The 24,360-nt window shown below is 39.9% G+C and overlaps 1 protein-coding gene across 1 annotated transcript in view; it reads right to left on the reverse strand.

Annotated features, from left to right (window-relative positions):
* Positions 1 to 24,360, reverse strand: part of STARD13 (StAR related lipid transfer domain containing 13) — a 181,241-nt gene that overhangs the window by 36,476 nt on the left and 120,405 nt on the right. Inside the window, 2 exon segments of the mRNA XM_047723128.1 lie at positions 675 to 741; positions 23,733 to 23,814. Coding sequence (XP_047579084.1) covers positions 675 to 741; positions 23,733 to 23,814 — 149 coding nt within the window.

A 24,360-nucleotide genomic window follows, 5' to 3' on the forward strand; every position in this document is an offset into this window, starting at 1 on the left:
CTGAAATCTCCAGTCTCATTAGTACAGACAGAATAGCACATGCGCGTCCTGGAACAGGGAGGAGCATAGTGACTCGTAAAGCAGAACGACATTCCTTGTGACCAGAGAAAAGCACACAGGAGGAGGAAGGGTGAGGAGGAGGCAGGTTCAGGATCATGTCACCACATTCCCTGACATCCCCTTGACCATTATGAAATGATCCTGCCTGAGGATGAGCACATCTTCAAGCATACGTGGAAATGAAATGCCATTGAAAAGGATGAAATGGAAGACATTTGGCATGGACCCAGGGGTTCTTCTCTGCATTCTCTTAATCTACGAATCACTGTGGAGTATTTGATTCTGATATGGAGTGGATATTTACAACTAAAGAAACTTCTAAAATATGACCAAAAAGACATGTCATATCTTTATGCAAACCCTCTGATCAAAACAACAGCAAAACAAAAAACCAAAACAAAACAAAAACTACAGCAAAACAAATGGTGAAATGATTGGATCCTGGCCTGGGTTTCCAATGGACTTATTTATGATGGTTATGATAAGAAGAGATATTTGGAGAACAAACAGATCGTCAGGCATTTCAGAATTTCGCTTGGGTTTACGATGTCCTTAATCTATGACCGTGAGCTTCTTTTGTTAATACAGCCATGATCTTAGCAAGGTAGAGACACCTACCTTTTTCTTTGGAAGTTCACATCAAGTTTCATTGAGGCACACTTGTTCAATGTATTTAGTCGTCTAAAAAGAAAGAAAAAGGTGATGATTGCTACTACAAATAAACCTAAATTTTCTTTTCAGCTTGATAATTCTCATTTATTGCCAACAAAGTCAAAAGTGCAGAAATAAGAAGTTATGTCCCAAGAAAGTACTGCACCCATCCAGATGTGCTACAGAAGTGCTCCCATTGGTGCTCCAGCCCCTGGTCTTGAGAAGACTCTGCTGTGGAGCCTACCAATCCCTGCCCAGTCCCTAATCTAAACCCAGTCTTTTCCTGGCTTCCCTTTCCACCATTGTTGGAACCTATGAACAGTCCTTTTAGCCCTGTTCTCATCAGCCCCTCTATTCATTTGCCGCCTCGACCATGCTAGTCCCCAAATTCATATCAACTCAACCATCTGTCTTCTCCCTGGCTCTTGGGCTGGTGGGTATAAATGGAAAAATAACTCGGTGCTGAATTATACGTGCTATAGACTAAATTGGGTCCCCACCAAAATTCATATGTTGCAACCCTAACCCCGTGTGACTGTATGTGGAGTAAGAAATAATTGAGGTTAAATGAGGTCACAGGAAAGAGCCCTGATCCAACAGAATTGGTTCCTTATCAGGGGAGACACTAGAGGGCTTGCTCTTTCTCAATCTGCCATGTGAGAACAACAGTGAGAAGGTGGCTGTCTGCTAGTCAGAGAGTGCTTACCAGGAACTAAGCCCTGCTGGCACCTTGGTCTTGGACTTTCCAGCCTCCAGAACTGTGAGGAAATAAATGTCTGTTGTTTAAGACACCCAGTCTGTGGTATTTTGTTATGGCAGCCCGTGCTGACGAATAAATACATTTTGATTTTCAGCCTCAGCTGGGCTCCGAAAATTGCTACCCAGCATTCCTTTCATTTTTTTCCTCTGGTTGGCTCCCAATTTCAGATTGTGAAAAATATCCCAGTCCCACACAGAGGACTTAGCCGCTGCTGCCGATGAGAAAATACAGCTGAGTATAAGCCCTTGGACATGAATTCTTGTATTAATCCTTTCCTTCATCACACACACAAACAGGATGTTTCTCTTCTTTTTCAAAACTAACCCTTTATTTAACCTTGTTATTGATTTCAACATCTACCACTTCATCTGGGACCACGATACCTCATTCATTCCCTCACCTCAGCAGATTCTCTCAACTGCTTTCTTCTCTTTAAGAGGATCCCTGTCTGGAAGAAATTGACTAATCAATTAGTTAGCTACCTAAATAACCGAGATCACACTAACTATTAATTCTCCCTTAACCCTAAGTTCTTCTTCAAGCAACCATACTACGACCTCAATATTCCCCTCCTTATCCTACTCAGTTTACTGAGAACCATCTCAATTTTCATTCATTCACTCTTCAATCCATTACAACCCAATTTCATGAAATGCTATTTGTAAATACCTTGACTGTTTTGTTTTATCTCATTACTTTTTAAACATCATACAGATTGAATGCATAAGGTTTAAAGAGTCAAATATTACATTCCTGTCCTTTTCCATTTACCCCCTCTTTGGAGGCAACTCTTTCACTTATTTCTTTTGTTGGCGTTAATGCTGTTACTTCTTTTTTATTTTTAAAAGATCTTATTTATTTATTTGCCAGAGAGAGAGAGAGGGCACAAGCAGGGGGAGAGGCAGGCAGAAGGAGAGGGAGAAGCTGGCTCCCCACTGAGCAGGTAGCCCGATGTGGGACTCGATCTCAGGAGCCTGGGATCATGACCCGAGCCGAAAGCAGACGCTTAACAGACTGAGCCACCCAGGTGTCTGATGCTGCTACTTCTTAATTTTTCAGGTCAAATCATTATTTTTAGACTTTGTTCTATGAACAGTGAAGATTTGTTTTTTACTACCTATTCCCATCCCTCACCTTCCCCACAGACATTCATACCCTTTATCTATTATTATAGTTATGTCATAATTTCATAACTTTTTGATAAATCAATATTCAGTGTTTATTACATTTACTATTGACCATGTAAATGTTGTTCACACGTATATCATACTCTGATGACTTTGTCTTCCATTCTCAACTTTTCATTATCCCAGGAGTTAATAAGCATCCAGTTTGTTTCCTTAGTTTTCAATGTATTTATTCCTAAATTAAAACTCAAATACTTCCTCAGTTATCTCTAGCTCCCTAAGTGCATTAATCTATTAATATCTATTAATCTAATTTTTTTGTAATGTCTCTCTCAGAGCCTTCTGACCTGTTCTAGCTGGGGTTTGCTGCCCTTATTATAATTTTATTTTATTTTATTTTATTATCATGGACTGATCAGATTTCTCAGCACTTGGATTCTCAGATTCTCCTGGAGTATGTTTTCTAATATTCTGGAGCTGAATTACAAAAGAGGCCAAGAACCTCAATATTTGGAATGTAAATACCAAGTTGAATGTCCCCTGCTTCAACTATGCCTGGTGTCTCCCAACATAGGGAACTTCTGTTTTAACCTCTCCAGAGAATAATCTTCTTGTCTTGTGCTGATGGTGGGAAAGAAAAGTCTCCTGGATATAAATTGGGGGAGTAAATTGAGGGTTCTAGCTACTGTAAAACAGAATTTCAAACAATCCTCTTCTTTTTAACCTACTTTAAACATCATTCCCCATTTGGAGCTTTTTAGGATTACTGTGGTAGAGACTGAGTTAGTTTATGACTTACTTCAATGACCACTTAGCTTTCATTTCTTGGGCTTGCCAAGTTCCCTACTACATTATTTCTGTTTTTTTGCTTTGAAAATTTTGTAGTGGTGGTGTCTCTCCCCTTGCTTTCGTGAAGGTATGTCTCTCTACATCAGTGAAAATTTAGAAAGCAAGAAAAGTCAGATGTTCAGTCTCCCATCTTTGACCAATGACTTTTTCTTGCATCGGCTTTAAATTTTCAGCTCAAAGAGTTTTGACAATTTTAACTACTCTCAAACAAAATAAAGAACATTTTTTCCCATGAGAAAGTTCTCTTGTGCTCCTTTACCATCAGTTCTCCTCACTACCACATCCCCTCTCATCACCCCCAGCAACACCCTCTTTCTGATTTCTGTCACCATAGACTGATTTTGCCAGTTCTTGGTTATCATAAAAATGGAATCACATGGTACATACTTTTGTGTGTCTGGCTTTTTTTTAGTCAACACAATGTTTTTGAAATTGATCCATTTTACTGAGTATTGCAGTAATCATTCCTTATAATCGCTGAGCAGTTTTCCATGGTATGAAGACATGCAACTGGTTTTGCATACTTTTTTGCTGATGGACATGGTCAAAAGTGACTGTTTCCAGTTTTGGCCAATGGCTTTTTGTTCATCAAATTCCATAACTTTTTTTTAGCAAAGACCTATCTGTAGCAATGGACACTAATTACCTCTCTCTATTCCTTGAAACTCTTCTCTTTGACATTCAAGATCGTGAATTCTCTCATCTCTTTTTTTTTTTTTAAGATTTTATTTATTTATTTGACAGACAGAGATCACAAGTAGGCAGAGAGGCAGGCAGAGAGAGAGGAAGGGAAGCAGGCTCCCTGCTGAGCAGAGAGCCCGATGCGGGACTCGATCCCAGGACCCTGAGATCATGACCCGAGCCGAAGGCAGCGGCTTAACCCACTGAGCCACCCAGGCGCCCAAATTCTCTCATCTCTTGAAACACTGTCTCCTTCCTGTCACCAAGTAGTACTTGCCCTTAACTACTAATATTTTTTAGAAATTAGACTGTAGTTTTTTTTTTACTCTGTATAAGTATACTGAAATATCTTATCCCATCTTAAAATAAATTAGACTCTGATGATGCCCAATCCCCTTTCTCTTTAGCACAGACACTTCACTTGAGCCCCATAGTTACATTTCTAAATACTCACTAACCTCACCCCTTTTTGTGGGGCTCTGCTGGCCCTTTAAACTCAACTTTCAAAACTGACCTCATTATATTCTCTTCAAAACCTGCTTCTGCTACTTCATATCTTATCTTGATTAAGAGCATCACCAAGTAGACAACCCACACTGGAATATGGAGTCATCTGGACACTTTTAAAAAAGATCTGTGTTCATTTGATCACCAAATCCTGTCAATTATACTTCCTTGATATTTTTGAAGTCTTGCCTCTTCTTTGGTCCTACTTTGGTGCTTTCTCAACTTTTACCTAAAGTCAGGCAATAGCCTCTTCATTGGTTTCACTACCACTTCAAATGCTTATATTAAAATCAGTTCTATTTCTCAACTTTTTCTCATGTCATTCATTTATTTAAAAATATTTGATGATTCCCCTCATTTTCAGCCATCTCCAATTTACCCACTGACTACACATTCATTAGTGTCAAATATAATAAGCAACCCTGGATTAGAAACTGAGCATTTAGTCTGAAGCTATCTTTAGCATGGGATTGGCCTTTGCTCTTATAGCTGACAGCCTATCTCTTTGTCCACTTCCACACATGTTAACATCACTGCCTAAAAGCTAAAAGTGGTATGTGAGGTACCTTTTATATATACATGTTCACTTGGGTATATAATGAGATATATAAGAGCTTAAATAAACATATGATAAGTAAGAGCTTAAATGAGTCCATGTTGCTCATTTGGCAGCTCTGTAGCAGGTTTGTTTAGGTAAAGATTGCCTATTATTTATAAAATTTACTTTTCTAATAAACTTGTTCTTCCATTATACTTTGGAAGCACACAAACAAACCTTTTTATTCTATGTAAAAGTTTTTGATCTACTACATATACAAAAGCCATCAAAGGGCTCATCCTTTATATATCACATGCCTGAATATGCTTTATACTTTCTGACACAAACAGGAAGCTAATTTATCATTTTTTAAAGCTAGAGACTCAAACTAGATTTGACCATGTAGATTTAGGTCCTTTTATCTCCCCTCAACTCAGATATTTGCTGGCACCTTAAGAATTGCTTCTCTATTTGGAGAAAATATTTGCAAAACCTGCATCTCATAAAGGACTTGTATCCAGAATAGAGAACTCCTTAATAAATTCCATAATGAGTCAAACAATCTGATTTTAAAAATGTGCAAAATATTTTAACATACAGTTCTAAAAGAAGATATTCAAATGGCAAATAAGCACATGAAAAGATGCTTAACATCAGTAATCAGGGAAGAAATGCAAACTGAAATAATAAGACACCACTACATACACTGGAATGTTTAAATTAAAAACACTGACAATACTAAGTTTTAGCAAAGACATGGAATCACTGAAACTTCCAAAGGATACAACCTCTTTGGAAAATAATTTGGCAATTTTATAAAATTAAAATATTTTCTTAGCATTGACCTAGCGAGTCTACTCTTATTTATATCCAAGATAAAATAAATCATACATCCATAAAAAGACCTGTACTTAAATGTTCATAGCAGATTTGTTCAGAAAATAACCAAAAAGTGGAAATAACCCAAAGGTCCCTTAACAGAAATAAAAATTGTGGCACATACCTATAATGAAATATTCAACAATCCAAAGGCACTGACTACTGATACATGCAACAAAATGGATGAGTCTTAGAGGCATTATGTTAAGTGAAAGAAGCCAAATGCAAAGAGCATTACTATAAAATTCTATTTGTACAAAATTTTAGAGAAGGTAGCCCTGTAGTGACAGAAAACAGTTCAGTGGTTAGTGGTTGCCAAATGCCAGCAATATAGAACTTTTTGAGATAATGGAAATGCTCTATATCATGATTGTGGTGATAGTTACACAACTGTATATCTTTAACAAAATTCATCAAGTTGTATATTTTAAGTTGGTGATTTTTGTTGAATGTATTTTATACTCTAATAAAGCTGAATAAAAAACACTGTAAGTGAGTGACATCAGTGGGAATGGTGGAATAAAAATCTCTAACACTCTGGGACTCTATAAAAGCAAGAATAATATTGGCAATGATTGTAAAAATCAACTTTTGAGGAACTTTGAAAATTAATAAAGGCTTGAAATAATCCAAGTACTGTTTATTTAAGGAAAAAAATTATTGAATCTATGTAAGAACAGTGAGATTTGAGGCATCTGAACTTGTCCTATTCTCATGTTTCTTTTTTCAGTTTTGCAGAAGCTTTGAAAAACAACAGCATCACAATCAGAGTAGCTGTGAAAACTGACAGCCTAGAAGCCCCTGGAGAGGGCAGAATGGGTTTGGCTCCCCAAAAGCTCCATTATTAAAGGACTATCATTATCTGATCTGTCTGGCAATTCCCTGAATGCTCCCATTCATAGGGCTTATCTTCATTTAACGTGACTCTGAGCTCATCACTGAGAATAGTTTTTTTCTAGTACGTTTGTCAAAAACAATCAGTGGCAATTATTTAATATCACATCTGCCTGAAATGGAGATAACATTTGGGCCAAATAAGATATGAACCAAAAGAAATGAAAAGAATAGCTGCAGGAATGAGATGTCCACCGGGCACTTAGAAAAGTTCTAACATATTCTTAGAAATCTAGAAGTCAAGCACATATGCAGAACTGTGTGCATACCTGGAAAAAGTATGAGAAGGTCCTAATTTCTCGCCTCTGTCTGGTATTGGTGATTTGTGCAAGCAGGAAATAAAAGCTAAGGCAGAGTTATCAACTTCCTGCTAGAACACTGAAACCATAGCCAAATATGCACAAAGAGCCTTTGGCAAAGCTGGGAGAAGTACTGGTTCAAGGCACTTAAGGAAATCTCTTGTCATTTGCTGACCCTCTTCTACTCTAAGAAGGGACTTCAGTGGTAATATATTGCAAAGGATTCAGACTTTAGACAATTAGCTGAGGAAAGTTACTAAATAATTGCAACAAAAACAAATCTTGGGGAGAGGTGGGGTCTGATTTTGAGAGTTGCTACGTTACAATGTTTAAAATGTCCAATATTAAGTGAAAAATTAAACGACAACAAACTGATTCTGAACTTCACATGGAGAGGCAAAAGGCACAGAATAGCCAACATAATACTGGAGTACAGAAAGGAAGCCGGAGGATTGATACTACCCAACTTCAAGACTTACTATAAAGCTAAAGTAATCAGGACAGTATGGTATCAGTAAAAGAATAGACAGTATATCAATGAAATAAAATATCTCTATTTTAGGCCCATACAGTGTGGTCAACTGATCTCTGATGAAGGAGCAAAGGTTATACAATAGAGAACTGATAGTCTTTCAACAAACTGTTGAAAACTGAACAACAACACACCAAACAACAAACTGAACATCTACACACCAAAAAAAAAAAAAAAAAATCTATCTAGATATTGACTTTAGACCCTTCACAAAAATTAACTGAAAATGAATCGCAGACCTAAATGTAAATATGAAATTATAAAAACTCCTAGAAGATAACATAGAAGGAAATAATCTAAATGACCTTAGGTTTGGTGGTAACTTTTTAGATGCAACACCAAAGGTATGATCTTTAAATAAACAGCTGATAAACTGAACTTCATTCAAATTTAAAAACTTCTGCTCTCTGTGAGACACTGTCAAGTGTGTGAGAAGAAAAGCCATAGATCTGGGGAAAATATATGCAAAAAATATATCTGAAAAAGGACTATTAGCAAATACAAAGAACTCTTAAAACTTAATAAGAAAACAAATAATCCATTTAAAAAGTAGGCAAACAGTCTGAACAGACACTTTATCAAAGACACACAGATGACAAGTAAGCATATAAAAGGATGCTTACCATCATACCGCATTATAGAATTGCACACTAAAATAGCCATGAGATAAACATGGTACACCTATTAGAATGACAAAATTCTAAAACACCGACCACACCGAATGCTAACAAGAATGTGGACCAACATGAATGCTCATTCTTTGCAGCTGGGAATGGAAAATGGCACAGAACTTTGGAGGATAGTTTGGTAGTTTCTTACTGCCAAACATACTCTTACCATAGGACTGAACCATCACACTCGTTGGCATTTATCCAAATGAGTTGAAAACTTATGTATACATAAAAAAAAAAAAAAAACCCTGCACAGGAATGTTTCTAGCAGCTTTATTCACAACTGCAAAAACTTGGAAACAACCAGATGTCCCTTAGCAGATGAATGGATAAATTAATTGTAGTACTTTCAGATAATGGAATATTATCCAGCACTAAGAAGAATTGATCCATCAAGCCGTGAAAAGACAAATCATGAAGTGAAGAAGCCAGTCTGAGAGGGCTACATACTGTGTGATTCCAACTACAGAACAATCTGGAAAAGGCAAAACTATGGAGACATTAAAAAGATCAGTGGTTTTCAGGAGGTAGGAGGGAGAGAGGGCTGAATAGTCAGGGCACAAAGGATTTTCAGGCTGTGCAAATATTTTGTATGGTACTGGGCGCCTGGGTGGCTCAGTGGGTTAAGCCGCTGCCTTCGGCTCAGGTCATGATCTCAGGGTCCTGGGATCGAGGCCCGAATCGGGCTCTCTGCTCAGCAGGGAGCCTGCTTCCCTCTCTCTCTTTCTTTGCCTGCCTCTCCATCTGCTTGTAATCTCTCTCTGTCAAATAAATAAATAAAATCTTAAAAAAAAAAATATTTTGTATGGTACTATAATGGTGAATACAAATCATTACACATTTATCAAACACAGAGAATGTGTAAGACCAAGAGTAAAACCTAACACAAATAACGGACTTTGGGTGATGATGATGTGTTGGTGTAGGGTCAGGAATAGCCATGTCCCACTCTGTGTGGTATGCTGCTAGTGGAGGAGGCTGTGTATGGTACAGGGGCCTAGAGGAACTCCCTGTACTTCCTGCTCAATTTTTCTGTGAACTAAACAGGCTCTTTAAAAAGTCTATTTTAAAAATCACTTTATTTATCTAACTTTGAAATTACTGATGTAAAGTGATCTGCATTTCTTTTGCTCTCCATCTACTTGCCCATTAAGATCTCAATCCTATCTACAAACCATCATCACCGAAGACATTGCGAAATTCTGGGTACAATTTCAAGTATCATACACACAACCACTCAACTCCTCCTTTCAAAATGTGTATGTGGGGGCGTCTGGGTGGCTCAGTGGGTTAAGCCTCTGCCTTTGGCTCAGGTCATGATCTCAGGGTCCTGGGATCAAGCCCCACATCGGGCTCTCTGCTCAGTGGAGAGCCTGCTTCCTCCTCTCTCTCTCTCTCTCTCTCTCTGCCTGCCTCTCTGCCTATTTGTGATCTCTGTCAAATAAATAAATAAAATCTTAAAAAAAAATAAATAAAATGTGTATGTGTATCAGAGCCACAGGTTGTACATTTTAAATATCTTACAATTTTATTTGTCAAATAGGCCTCAATAACACTGGAGGAAAAAAATGAGCTGATTTGCTAAGATGAAAAAAAAAAAAAGACACAAAGAGAGAAGATACTCTCTATGGTGGCCCGAAGCTAGATAGACAGTTCAGCGTGATGTAGCACCAGCCTGTGACTTACCTTGCACAAGGTAAAATAAACAATGGCTAGACTCCACAAGAATACAAAACAGATGAAACACACATCCTAGAGAGATGTAAATGCCTCTTTAAGGACTGGCTGCCTCAGGTAAAAGAACATGTTACATAACAGAAGTATTCAGAGCACTTTAGCAAAACCCCTGTGAAATTCTGCTATGAATGAAGCCAATCTGCATTCAGGACAAGTGGTTAGCATTGGTATTTGTTTACCTCTAACTTACTGTGAAATAATAGAAAACCCTTCAGATTATCTGAGTTGGCCTAGTATTGGTTTCCTGAAAAACTAGTCCTGCATGAATAATAATTTTGATTATAAAGTTTATTTTATTTGCTGCACGAACAGTGTGTCCTCCACTGGATTAGAGTTGCTTTTGAGGCAGAAACCATAATTTATTCTTCTAAACTACCACAGGCCTGGCAGGAAAGTTCATACATGGTAGTTTCAGTAGGTTTTTCTTTCTTAACAGAACATGCTTTGTTTATATAGGTCCAATCAGTGATTGATTTTTAAGTAGTCGCAATAGACTTTGTACAGTCAGAATAACAGAATTATTCTCCCCCACTGAAAATGACAGGCTAAGGACTACATCTTATTTGCATCCCTAATGTCTAGCACAGGCACTGGCTAAAGTGAATCCTCTCAGTAAATGTTTGCTAAAGAAACTTAAGAGCTTGGCAGACTCTGGGGACAATTTGGTCTGATGAAAAGAATTTTCAGATGAAGAGACTAAGGATCTGAGAGGACCACCTGCTCAAGGGAGCCACACATTACTTAGCAGTGGAGATAGGACTTCTTCCTGCCAGTGATTTCTCTGCTCCTGCCTACCCAAGAAGAATTGCAGTGGGGCTTGGAAAATGAGAGCATAGTCCTGTTGCTAACACAGGCTCTTCAATAAATGGCAGTTTCCTTCCCCTCTCCTTTTTCTCCACGGAAAGAGAAAATCCAGTACACATGATGAAGCCTGTCCACTTTGCGCTTTGAGCACACTGGATTTCTGTGTTAACATAAGCAAAGCACTTTGATCTTTTTAGAGGAAATTTCACAACCATATTTCTGCCAGGACCTGTTAATTTCTATGGTTGTCTTCAGAATCCTTAAGAAGGGGCTAATCCATTAGTAAGGGGAAACAGAAATCTCATTTTAAGATTGAAACCTGAGGTTCCAATGGGAATGTCAATAAGAAGAAAAGAAGTCAAGGCTTGTCCATCCAACGGCGTACCATGTACCAGGAAGAAGGGGAGGTGCTGGGAATGCAGAGGTGACCAGGATGTGGGATCTGCCCTTGCGGACCTCATGGTCCTGCTTGCGATGTAAACATGACAAAGAGAAGAAGGAGCAACTCACTTCCTGAGTGCAGAAGGACAAAACCTTCCAAAGGAGAGATGATTTGAGCAAGCCCATGAAGGACTAAGAGAAATATGCTGTCTAGGCTAAAAGAATTACAGGCAAAGCAAACAGGTATTAGATAGCATGCTTTAGTCTGAATGTTGCAAGTCTGTGAGTGGGAGTAACTGCAGAGAAAGGCAGGGTCTAGATCACAAAGGACCAAAATGAATATGTCCAGAGTAATCTGGGCGAGGGGGAACTACTGAATGATCTTAGGAGAGTAACGTAATTTGATGGCATATCACAAACATAAGTGGTGGCAGGATGGAGAATGAGCTGAAGAACAGTTAGGATGTATTTATGATAGTGTGGGTGAGAAATGACAAGGAAAAGACGGGAGTGAGAGCAGATGAAGCTTTTGGTTTTTGATGTGTAAGCTGCAGAAGAACAGAAAGAGAGGGCAACTCCCAATTTCAGGTTTTGTCATTGTGTCACGGAACACAGAAGCAGTCACTTAGGGAAGCTGGTAGAGAGCTGGGAGGGAGAAAATAAACAGCTCATGTTTGGAGGTATTAAATTTTAGCATCCTTTAGGATACTGAAACCTACTCGGGAATGGTGGGCGGAGAGACGATATACACAGAAGATGTAGAGTAATTGAGCCAACCATCCAGAGAGAATTCAGAACCTTGGAAACTCCAGTGTGTCAGGCACCGGCCAGCGAGGAGGAACCAGGCTCGGGTAGGTAAGAGGGGAACTGAACTAGCTGTAGGCTGAATCCAAGAAGCCACAGAACGAGCATTATGGAAAGGAGGGAGGAGATGGTTAGTTGTACCAAATATTTATGGAAAAGGAAGTGCTATACAACTTAAAATGTGCCTTTTGGATTTAGCAGTTAACCAGGGCTGTTTCAGAAAAGAAGAGAACATTTTCTTTACATGTAGAAGCAATAATATAACTCATGGACTGGCAGGTTATTTTCTTCCAGCTTGCAGTTCAATTTAACACACATTTACTGAATTCCCGCTCAGCGCAAGGCCACGAGACACCCATGCTACACCACCATGTAAGATACAGTCATTACTATGGAGCTTATAGAAGCTGGTAGAATGCATCGATCCCCACCTAACCAGAACCAGAGTGGGGCGGGGGTCAGCGTCAAATCATGGGGTACCCAGACTGCTCTGAGTACACAGGAGGAGACCCTGAGAGAGACAGTGCACAGAAGGGCAGGATTCAGGGGTCACGCAGAAGAACCAGGAAAAGGCACAGCTGCGTGCTTGCTGGGAGAGCTGGGATCTGTGAACAGCGCATGTGCTGGGAGTGTCTGAGTGTGACAGGAGGGTGGTCTGGGCCGAGCATCTGAGAGGATTCTTCCACTTCCATGGTGATGGAGGCCTGCCTGGGAGACAGAAGGCCCTCTCTCTGTGGACCAAGCAACAAAACCCTTCCCTTCCTCACATTTTAGATTCCAATTTTACAGTTCAACTACCGGACTTAGACCAGTCCTGAGGTCTCCCATGCTGATTTCATGGCCAGTTTCCTGTGATATTTCTCATATTCCTGCCAAAACCACGAGAAGAGCAACAAGCAAAGCTACACATTCATCCCCAGCGTGGGATTCGGATTAAAGCCCGCAGCCTGAACTCTTCACCCTCCACTCAAAGTGTTAGGGGCTGAAGGGATCTAGCCTTGCCTGCTAAGGAGTGTTCTGGGTGTGGCTCTCAAAGACCTTCAGAAACAAAGTCAGGGAGATGCAGGAGATTCCTCCTGACCCAGGGATCAAAGGCAAGGGGGCGGGCAGGTGCTTCTCCTCTGCAGACAGGAGTGCAGGGCCTGGGAAAGTTCTCCAGGCTGCCCTGGGAGTTTACAAAATAGACTCTGCAGAGCAGGGTGGAGAACTATGCCTGTCTGACAGCTCCGGTGTGTAACTCAGCAAGGGGGGCGGGGTGGGCTTTCAGATCACAGGCTACCCAGCCGGAGGGTTTATGGTGTCTGGGGGTGGGGGGGGAGGAAGAGTGTAGTCAGAAGTCCCCAAGTGGGTATCCCTGAGCCACCGCTGAGTCCATGAAAGCCTGCTGAGCTTTTCACTCAAGCTGTTCTCCAACCAGCAGGTCACGCTGCTGCAGAAAGGCTGACCTCTCTTCCGGACCGGAACCCCACAAGCAACTGTGCCTGGATATTAGCTGGAGTGTGGGAGGAAAACAGTGAGGCACAGACAGATCTAGCTACAGGAAGAAAATGAAGCATGTGTATGTTGTGGAGGGAGAGGATGTGGGTGTGCAACGGTGGGATTTGTAAAATAATTTTTTGATTGAGATATAGTTCACATGTAACACTGTGTTTGTTCTAGGTGTGCCACCTCATGATTTGATGTCTGCGTTTATTGCAACATGAGCACCACCATAAGTCTAGTCCGTATCCACAGCCATACCTCGTTCCTTTGTTTTTCTCGCAATGGGAACTTTTTAAGATTTAGTCTCCTAGCAATTTTCAAATATACCATACAGTATCATTGAGTCTTGTCACCAGATTGTACACTACATCCCCAGAAAAATAATTTAGGTTCTAATAATCAAAAAATAATTATAGGTTCTAAAAATCAAGGTTTCAAGGAAGAGCATAAGGCCCCTGGAAAATCAATAAACTTCAGCAGCCACAATGGCCCAACAATAAAGAACTTAAAGGAGCAGGTTTTTCTTGGACTTGTTTAGTTTGCAGGATTTCAGATATATTTCAAAATTCACATACACCTGGCATTGGAAAAACCAGTGGGGTGTCCTCAGCCTTTAACCGTTTAGAGCAACTGCATCTAATCCAGACAATTTCTCTAGTGAGAACCAGTCCAATTGAAGCAAGGGTCACAACCAGAGATTTCTCTGAGAGGTTCAAAGGTGAAAAGCAAAGCACAAACAGGCCGGGGTTACTGGAAGGCTAGAGCACTCCCTTTGGGCTCTAACGTTCTCTCTGGGTTCCTTCCCTGCCTGCTTCCTGGATATGGGCCGCTACCATTCAGTCGTGGTCCTCTTCCGTTCTCATACTGTCCCTGAGTGACCTCACACATTCTCAGGACCTTTGTACCCGTATGTGTGGATGACTCTGCATTTCTGTCTCCAGCTAAGGTCTCTGGCAACCTGCACACCTGTCGCACACTGGACATCTCTCCGGGTCCCAGTCCCCCAGGCACCTCAGCCCATCACACCTTCCCCTGCTCAGACCCAGGCCAAACTCCACAGCTGCCCTTGCCTCAGAAAGGGGCCTCACCACCCCCAGCTGCTAAGACCATGAGGAGTCTGGTCACCCTTACGTCTGAATTACAGCAATACTAACAACACCTCTTATTTATAGGACCTTGAGAAGATGAAATGACACCAATGTAAAGAGCTTAGTGTGCTACGAAGCAATGGTAAGTACTCACTAAATGTTAGCCATTGTTATCTATTATTTATCTGGCAAAGGAAGGCATTTTTAAAAACGTTGCTAATGGGGGCGCCTGGGTGGCTCAGTGGGTTAAGCTGCTGCCTTCGGCTCGGGTCATGATCTCAGGGTCCTGGGATCGAGTCCCGCATCGGGCTCTCTGCTCAGCAGGGAGCCTGCTTCCCTCTCTCTCTCTCTCTCTGCCTGCCTCTCTGTCTACTTGTGATCTCTCTCTCTGTCAAATAAATAAATAAAATCTTTAAAAAAAAAAGTTGCTAATGTTTTTATTAATGCAATACAAAATATCTAGTATAGATCTAATATATATGTAATTAAAAACATAAACCCTCAATTTGCTGTTCTATTTTGTAGTTTCTTGTGTATTCTTCCTCAAAGTTTATACACATAGAAGTCATTTTGAGTAGCTGGTTGGAAAAGGTTACATAACAGGCCATTTTAAAATACAAAGACCAATGTTTTTCCTGTGTGTGTGTGTGTGTGTGTTTGAGAAAGCCCCTAACTCTTACCCTGCCATGTCTGTACCTGTACCCCAAAGCTGCCCTATACCATATAGGCTACATTGTGGTAAGGTTCATAGTGGAGGTGGGGGTAGGGATAAAGATGTCTTTCCTGCACATTAACTTAGTTACAAAAACCCAAAAGCTAAAAGTTCAAAAGAGGCACATCAAAATTTTATGTGTTCTTGTCTGGATAATCCCTACTGGTCTGTTAGGGTCATTTTTCCAAGAAGCCCTCTCTGAAACCCCTTCCCCTGCATCTGTACTTCTAGTGATATCATTCTTCCAAGTAAATCATCATTTCATCTCTCAACCCTGGCATGATTGGCATTTGAGGCCAAACAATTCCTGGTTGTGGGGATGCCCAGCACATTAGGTTTGGCGACATCCCGGACCTCCAGCCACTAGATGCTGGTAGCATGGCTCAGCTGTGATGAGAAAAATATGTCTCTGGATGTTGAGAGGAGAACAAAATGTTCCTCCCCTTCCAGGTTGAGGCCACCACCCACATTAGACTGAGACCTCAGGGTGAGGATTCTGGCTCATTGTTCTCTGCAGCAGAGACGCCTAAAGAGACAGCCTGGATGAACCAAGCTGACTGAAGGTGTGAACGAGAAGGGGCTGCTACTCTTCTGGCAGTAAATCAGATCTAATAGCTTCACAAAAGAACCATGTGCTTTCAACTCTTACTTTAATTATTAGTATTTTTAAATATGGAGTTCCATGAAGAATAAGGTGGATATGCAACCATAGTTTCTATTCTTGGGATTTATAAGTCAAACTCAGGAACTCGCAGGGCAACCTAGACATCTTTGGAAAACTCACCCTCAAAGGAAGAAATGGAAAGCACTGTAAATTGCATTTCACAAGAAGACCTAAGCTTTCTTTGGAAGCTCCAGAAGCAGCCTGTCTGCTTTGAATCCTAGCAGTGCCATTCAGTAGCTGTAAGTGGGCCAATTATTTTATACCTCTGTGCCTCAGTTTCATTATCTGTAAAATGGGAATCACATTAGTTAGAGCTTACTTTATAGGGTTGTTATAAGAAGTAAACAACTAAGTATTTGTGGAATGTTTAGAGTGGAGCTCGGTAGGTAATGAGTACTTTGTGTTCAAAAAAATAAAATCACTACTTGCTAGGATCTATATATGTTTTTTTAATAGCTCAGAATTTTAAAGTTGAAAGTGAACATGATTATTACATAACCCCCTATACATTTCCCTCAATGATGTGTCCAAGGTTTCTGTCCAGTTAATTGTCATGTCATTATATGACATAACAAAATATATAATACTGTCCATATTCTGTGATAAATACTCTAAAAGAGGAAATATCTAAAATATATATCAATATTAATAAAGACTACCATTATTCAATATTATTAATGTTATTTAACATACTCAAAGATATGCATTTGTGTGCTGAGGCAAATCATAAACATCATTTTTGTCAGCACTCTTCTCCACAAACCCCCCTGCCCCACATGAAAACCATGGTCATTAATTATCCTTTTAAATACAAAGGGCAATGATAGATGCACTCCAGAATCCAAATCAATTCCACATCTCCTTGAAACAGTGCTGAACAAGGTAATGCCCTAGTTTCACACACAATACAATTAACTAGTACTTACTAACGATGTAAGTTACATGGACAGTTTATTGGCCTAATATTAAATTGGAAATTCATAGATCACCTTGAACATCAGAGCCCTATACTATCAGTCTGAGTGAATATTGCAAATCAAAATGCAAATCGAACATATTACTTACCCTTAAAAAATTCCATCGAGGGGCTGTGACTTGCTGCAATTTGTTTGAAAGGTGACAAACTTTGCAAGCTATTTTGACACCTTGGCTATTCCTACATTCTGATACAGTTAACAGTTTCAATTAGCTCATCTAGGTACTTAGATTTGCAATTTGCTTTTCATTACTCACAGGGGAAAATATTTTTAATTAAGAATTCAATCAAAGGACATCAAAACAAAATTATAAGTGAGGTTGCTAAAATAAGCAACTGCACTACTCTGACTTGTAGTCACAAATGTTTGCAGAGCACCTACTATGTGCTGGTGCTATCAGAGTCACAGAAGCTATGGTGAGACATAGTTTCCAGCCTGGAAGTTCACACCTTTAGGGAAAACAGCAAACCTGTCTAGTGTTCGAGACCTAAAAGCAAGGGGGTGCACCTCTACATACTACAGGCCAGGCATGGGTCTTCTTTGTCATCAACATTCTGAGTATGCTATATTTTTCCAGCCAATCAAAAAGTTAACGCTGGGGACTCCTGGGTGGTTCAGTGGGTTAAATCCTCTGCCTTTGGCTCAGGTCATGATCCCAAGGTCCTGGGATCGAGCCCCACATCGGGCTCTCTGCTCGGCAGGGAGCCTGCTTCCCCCTCTCTCTCTCTGCCTGCCTCTCTGCCTACTTGTGATCTCTGTCTGTCAAATAAATAAATAATCTTAAAAAAACAAAAAAAGTTAACACTGCTCCACAACTTACTACGTGCAATTAGGACCTAGGACACTAACTGTCTATCCACGCAGGTGAGATGCTTCCAGAAAACCAAAGGTGAGTAAAATTCTTGTCGTGGGTAACATTTGCAGGAGACGTTCAGCCCTCTTGTCTTCATTTGTCTACCTGGCAGAAGTTACGTGCCTCTGGGCTATGGTTCCCTTTATGATTTTGCATTAGCTCGGCACTTCAAACATGCATGAGAAATGTGGAGCCCACAAAGCTTCCAAATAAAACAGGAGACCAACTCTATCACTGTGTCTGCAATGTACCCATGAGAAAAGGAATAAAATCACAACCCCTTACTGCTCTCCAGGCATCCGTCATTACACACCATGTGAGTGGGCGAGTGTCTCATTAACCACTCCTCCGATCTCAAGATTTTATCAGTGTGGTCATTCCCCTCAGGCTGGAGGTCTTCCTTCTGCTTGCTTTCCACTATTTGCTACATGGGACCTCAGTGTCCTGGTGGAACTTGTAATGAGGGGGAAAGAAACTGCATACATGTCCCCTTAGCAGCCACCCCCTTCTCTGCCTCCGTGTGCCTGCTTCCTTCGACCCATCCTGCCGTCACTACTCCTTTGGCCTCTGTTTCACCCACCCCTCCTACATCCCAAGAATCTCCGCTCGCACACTTCCAGCCAAATGCTTTTCTTACCTAATGATATTTTTGGAGACACAGTGATCATAAGAATTATTCCAATTATAACAACCTCCTGCCACTCTCACCATTTTTACGCAAGCTGGGCCCCTGTGAAGAACTCTGTGGTGTCTGGCATTGCCACACTTATACATGTTTACACAGCCATACCTCTCAGGGTATGTCTGTATGATCCTGCCGTGGGCTGTATCAGAGAAGGGGCACGGGCTCTGCAAAAGAAGGCTTCCAGATTTTTTTGGCTGACAATAATAGTATTATTCAGAACTTTGTATCTTTAAATGATTTCACATTCATTGTACTGGGTCATCTCTAAAACATGTCTGAAGGGCATTTTTTTTTTAAAGAGCAGACCTTGTGGGCGGTGCCTGGGTGGCTCAGTTGGTTAAATATCTGCTTTGGCCTCAGGTTATGATCCCAGAGTCCCGCGATTGAGCCCCAAGTCAGGCTCCCTACTCAGGAGGGAATCTGCTTGTCCCTTTCCATCTGCCCTTGCCCACTGCTCATGCCCTCTCCCTCTCCCTCTTTCTCTCTCTTAAATAAATATATAAAAATCTTAAAAAAAAAAAAGAGTAGACTCTGATGGAAAAGTCTAGAATTTAGTCAAGGAATCTCAGATCACAAACAGCAGTGAACAGATAAGGATTTACTACCCACATGTATGAGATTCAAAGCTTGTCAGTGAACATAACTACATAGTCAGAGACAGTGTTTGCCTCTGCAATCCTGACTTGAAAATATGTGCTGTAATTTTTATTCTTGGTTTACAGTGTAATCCTTTGTTTATATTTAGAAATGAAATTTAAAAATCTATGATGAAGCTACTAGGAACTAATGAGTGAATTTAGAAAGACTGTAGGATACAAGAAAAATATATAAAAAAATTTACAGGGGACCTGGGTGGTTCAGTCATTAAGCATCTGCCTTCGGCTCAGATCATGATCCCAGGGTCCTGGGATCAAGCCTCACATTGGACTCCCTGCTCAAAGGGAAGCCTGCCTCTCCTTCTCTGACTCCCTCCCCACCCCACTTGTGTTCCCTCTCTTGATGTGTCTCTCCCTGTCAAATAAATAAATAAAATCTTTTTAAAAATTTACATACTATTAATGAGCAACTGGAAATTGAAATGATAAAAAAAATATGTATTATTTGCAATAGCACCACAAAACATGAAATTCTTAAATACTTTTGAGGATGTGTAGTAATCATATGCTGAAAACTACAAGTCAGGTTTTGAAAAAAAAAAATCAAAGGAGACCTAAATAAAAAGAAACATACACTGTATTTATGAATCACAAGATTTAGTACCATTAAGCCATCAGTTCTCCCCAGACTGATCTATGGATTCAACATAATCCAAATCAATACTCCAGAGGATTTTTTAAAATAGATACCAACAAGTTGTTTCTAAAATTTATATGAAAAGGCAGAGGAACTAGAATAGGCAAAACAATTTCAGAACAAAAGAACAAAGTTGGAGGACATACAGTACTGGATTCCAAGACATACAAAAAGCTAAGTAATCCTGTGTCATATTGATGAAAGACTAATTAGGCATACAGATAAATGGAATAGAATAGACAGTCCAGAAATAGACTTACACCATTGTCAACTGATTTACAATACAGGTACAAAGGCAATTCACTGAAGAAAGTTAACCTTTTCAACACAGTGCCAAACCAGTGGGACACTGATGTATGAAAAATGAATCTTGTCTGCCTTTGTCTCAGGTCATGATCCCAGGGTTCTGGGATCTAGCCCTGCATCCTGCTCCCTACTCAGTGGGGAGCCTGCTTCTCCTTCTCCCTCTGACCCTCCCCCTACTTGTGCTCTCTCCCTCTCTCTCAAATGAATAGATAAAATCTTTAAAAAAAGAGAGAGAGATCTTAAAGACAAGCTACAGCCTGGCAGAAAACATTTACAAGACCCATATCTGACAAATTATTTATGTTTAGAGCATATAAGGAACTCTCAAAACTCAGTACGAAAAAAAACAATCAAATTTTTAAAATGGGCAAAAGACTTGAAGAAAATACAGGTATGGCAAATAAGCACATGAACAGGGCATTCAACATCATTACTCATTAGGGAAATGAAAACTAAACTCATAATGAGATAACTCTAGATTCTAGAATGACTAAAAACAAAACAAACAATATATGTCATGGGGATCAAAGGTACAGCCTAGGAAATATAATCAATGGTATTGTAATAGTGTCGTATGGTGACAGATGGGAGTTCCACTTCTGAGAGCATAGCACAATGTATAGACTTGTTGAGTCACAGCGATGTACACCTGAAACTAATGTAACATTGTGTGTCCACTATACGTCAATTAAAAAAAAAACAAAAAAAAAAAACAAAAAAACTGACAGCACCAAGGGCTGACAAAGATGTGGAGCAACCGGAACTCTCTCATACATTGCTGGTGAAAATGCAAAACGATAGGATCACTTTTGAAATGTCTGGTGGTTTCTTATAAAGTTAAAATACAGTTATTAAATGGACCCCATGATCCCCTTCCTAGGATTTTCCCAAAAAAATGAAGACTTTTGTTCACACAAAACCTTGAATATGAATGTTTATAGTTGCTTTATAACCACCAAAACTGATGACAACTCAAACATCTTTCAGCTGGTGAACGGACAGACTGTAGTACAGCCATATAATGTAACACTACTCAGTTCTGGTACTAACTGACACAGCAATGACATGGAGGAACCTTAAGTGTACTACACTCAGTAAAAGAAGCCAGGCTCAAAAGGCTACATATTGGGGTGCCTGGGTGGCTCAGTGGGTTAAGCCTCTGCCTTCAGCTCAGGTTATGGTCTCAGGGTCCTGGGATCGAGCCCCGCATCGGGCTCTCTGCTCAGCAGGGAGTCTGCTTCCCCGGCTCTCTCTGCTTGCCTCTTTGCCTACTTGTGATCTCTCTCTGCCAAATAAATAAATAAAATCTTAAAAAAAATAAGGCTACATATTGTTTGACTTTATTTATATGGTATTCTGGAAAAGGCAAAATTATAGGTACAAAAGCCAAATCAGGCTTGGGAGTAGGGTTAGAGGTTGATGCCAGAGGGGAACCAGGGAATTTTGGGGGGTGATGGAGCTGTTCTTCATATTGGTTGTGGTGGCAGTTACATGCTTGAAAACTGTTCACTCAAAATAGTGAATTCTACTTTGTATGTATGTATCCATATATACATATATGTAAACATATATGTATATATTATGTTTTGATTTAAAGAAAACATAAATTTTGGGTGCTTAGGTGGCTCAGTTGGTTAAGTGGCCGACTCTTGGTTTTGGCTCAGCTCATGATCTCAGGGTCCTGGAATAAAGCCCACATTGGGCTCCACGCTCAGCATGAAGTCTGCTTGAGATTCTCTCTCGTTCTCTCTCTCTGCCCCTTCCCCCACTGATGTGTATGAATGCTTTCTACCTCTAAAATAGCTAGGATAAAAATCTTTAAAAACATTTTCTAAACAAAAACAGAATACATAAATTTAAAACATTCAATGTGGAAAATGATAATGCAATATAACATAATTAAAATATAAAAGTTCCTTATTATTTTTTTAAAGTCAGCTATAAAATTACCCTTGGTTAAAACTAAGAAGGAAAACTCAGAAGGAGGTGCTATTGGAACAGTTCTGGGTTGAGTGAAATCTTATGAGGAGGGAGATGCTCCTGCTTGGGGTGTATCCCAGACATCCTGAAAACACTGCTTTTCCAATTCATTACCTTTAAAGAGTCACAATCAAACTATCCATTCGTCTCATAAATGCTTGCAAATGGCATTTTGCGCTTATTTGTTTTCTAGCCCAAATAGCCCGTTCCTATAATTTGTGATTTTAAGAGTGCTCTGCTCTTCTACCCAGTTAAGCAAACCCACAGTACTGTGTTCCTTAAATATTCAAATATCACTTCTTAATGCAAATCTACCTTCTCTCCATATAGGAACCATACAGTGAATGCAAAAATATGCGTGTCTGAAGATTCAGGAAGGCTAAGATTATTTGCACACTATCCTAACATACACTGGTCTCTCCTTTCTTGACAAAAGTTTTGCTCATCATTACTTTCCGACTAAACTGCCATCTTCGATGTCAACACAGAATGTGCTAGAAAGAACACTGGATTGCAAATTTTAAGTACTACATTTTTTAAAATATTTTTTTTAATTTTTAAGGAATCTCTACACCCAATGTGGGGTTCAAACTCACAACCTTGAGGTCAAGGGTGCATGCTCCACTGACTAAGCTAGCTAGGTGCTCTGAAGTACTCTGTTTAAGGTCATTTCAGCCCATAGCTAGCTGTGTGGCTGTGGAAAAATGACTCATCTCCTGGAAATAATATTTATCTCCAGCCCTGACCTCTCTCCAGGGCTTTAGTTAGGAAGCTTCAAATTCCTACAGACACGTACAGCCTCTCATGGAGCATTTAATTGTTCCTGGATATTGGTTACACTGGCATCTTTTCCTATCACTCAAATTATAATTATTACTTATTCGTTCATGTATTCATGCTTTACTTCTTCAACTAGATTTCTTCAACCATATTATAAATTCTTTTGGGAGAGAGAAGAACTCATATACATCTTTGTTTCTGTCGAGCATCTATCACATAGCAAAGGCTTAATACTCCAAGTTGCTGATATAGTTACTTGAGCTTACATATTCTAGCTTGCTGATACAATCACTTGCCTTTGCAAAAAATACAACCAAGTTTGACATACTCATGGAGTTTTTCAGGGCCTTCTCTGGCCACTCATGCTGTGGCCTCCCCTGCTGCCTACTTCCACTAACCTACCCTTGACTCCAGTCACCACGGTCTATGGCTTCATCTTAATCTAGTTTGTTCATAGCATGAACACTCTCTGAGATAACTTTTCCCCCTCCTTCTCTTTTTTTCTCACTGACTCTCTCTTTCTTTTTCCTCAATCTACTTTCTGAAGACTCTGACTAGGATTTAAGCTCCATAAAATCAGGGTATAATCATGCTCCCTGTGGCATACTTAAAATCTGGATAGGCCTGGCACATAGTAGGCACTCAATAAACACTTATGGAGCTGTTGAACTTGCCCTTCAATACAGTGATACCTATTAGAGACTGTACAATTGAAAGTAACAAAATCACACAATTTACCTATAAAGAGGTTCTACAAGGTCCTTTTCAAGAAAATCATGGTCATTCTTGACAGCCACAATGTTGATGGGAAATTGAGAATCTGAAAAACAGAGAAACAGAGAAGATTTTGCATCTTGCTTTTATCTGAATGGACACCAGTATCTTTTGACCACCACATTTCAGTACACGTGACCGACCTTGGCAGTTACTCCCCCATTGATGGGTGTGTTGGTAATGTTTAAGATAGTAGGCAGTTTTATTTTTATCAAATAAATGCTTTTAAGGACACAAAAGAAGTGTGAAATATGAGAATAACCCAGTGCTTGCCCTTGGACAGGATTGAATACTATGTGCCTGTATTGTTGTAGTTAATCATAATTGCAGACATCTGCCCATATGAAGAGTTTTTTATACTCTCACCACCCACCTAACCTCACTGACTTTTACCTTGATCAGTTCATGAAATACTTAGTTTGGCAGATTTTGTTTTCTTCAGAAAGGAAATTTCCCAAAATACCCAAAGCTCAATGGCCTCAAATGTGTCCTTTTGTAGCAAAATCTTGAGTCACTTTAGACTATCAGCAGAATATTCAAACAACTGATTCTATCCAAAGAGAACAGATTCCAACATCATAACTTTTCTCCC

This window comes from Lutra lutra, chromosome 3, assembly GCF_902655055.1.
Source record: "Lutra lutra chromosome 3, mLutLut1.2, whole genome shotgun sequence".
NCBI lineage: Eukaryota > Metazoa > Chordata > Mammalia > Carnivora > Mustelidae > Lutra > Lutra lutra.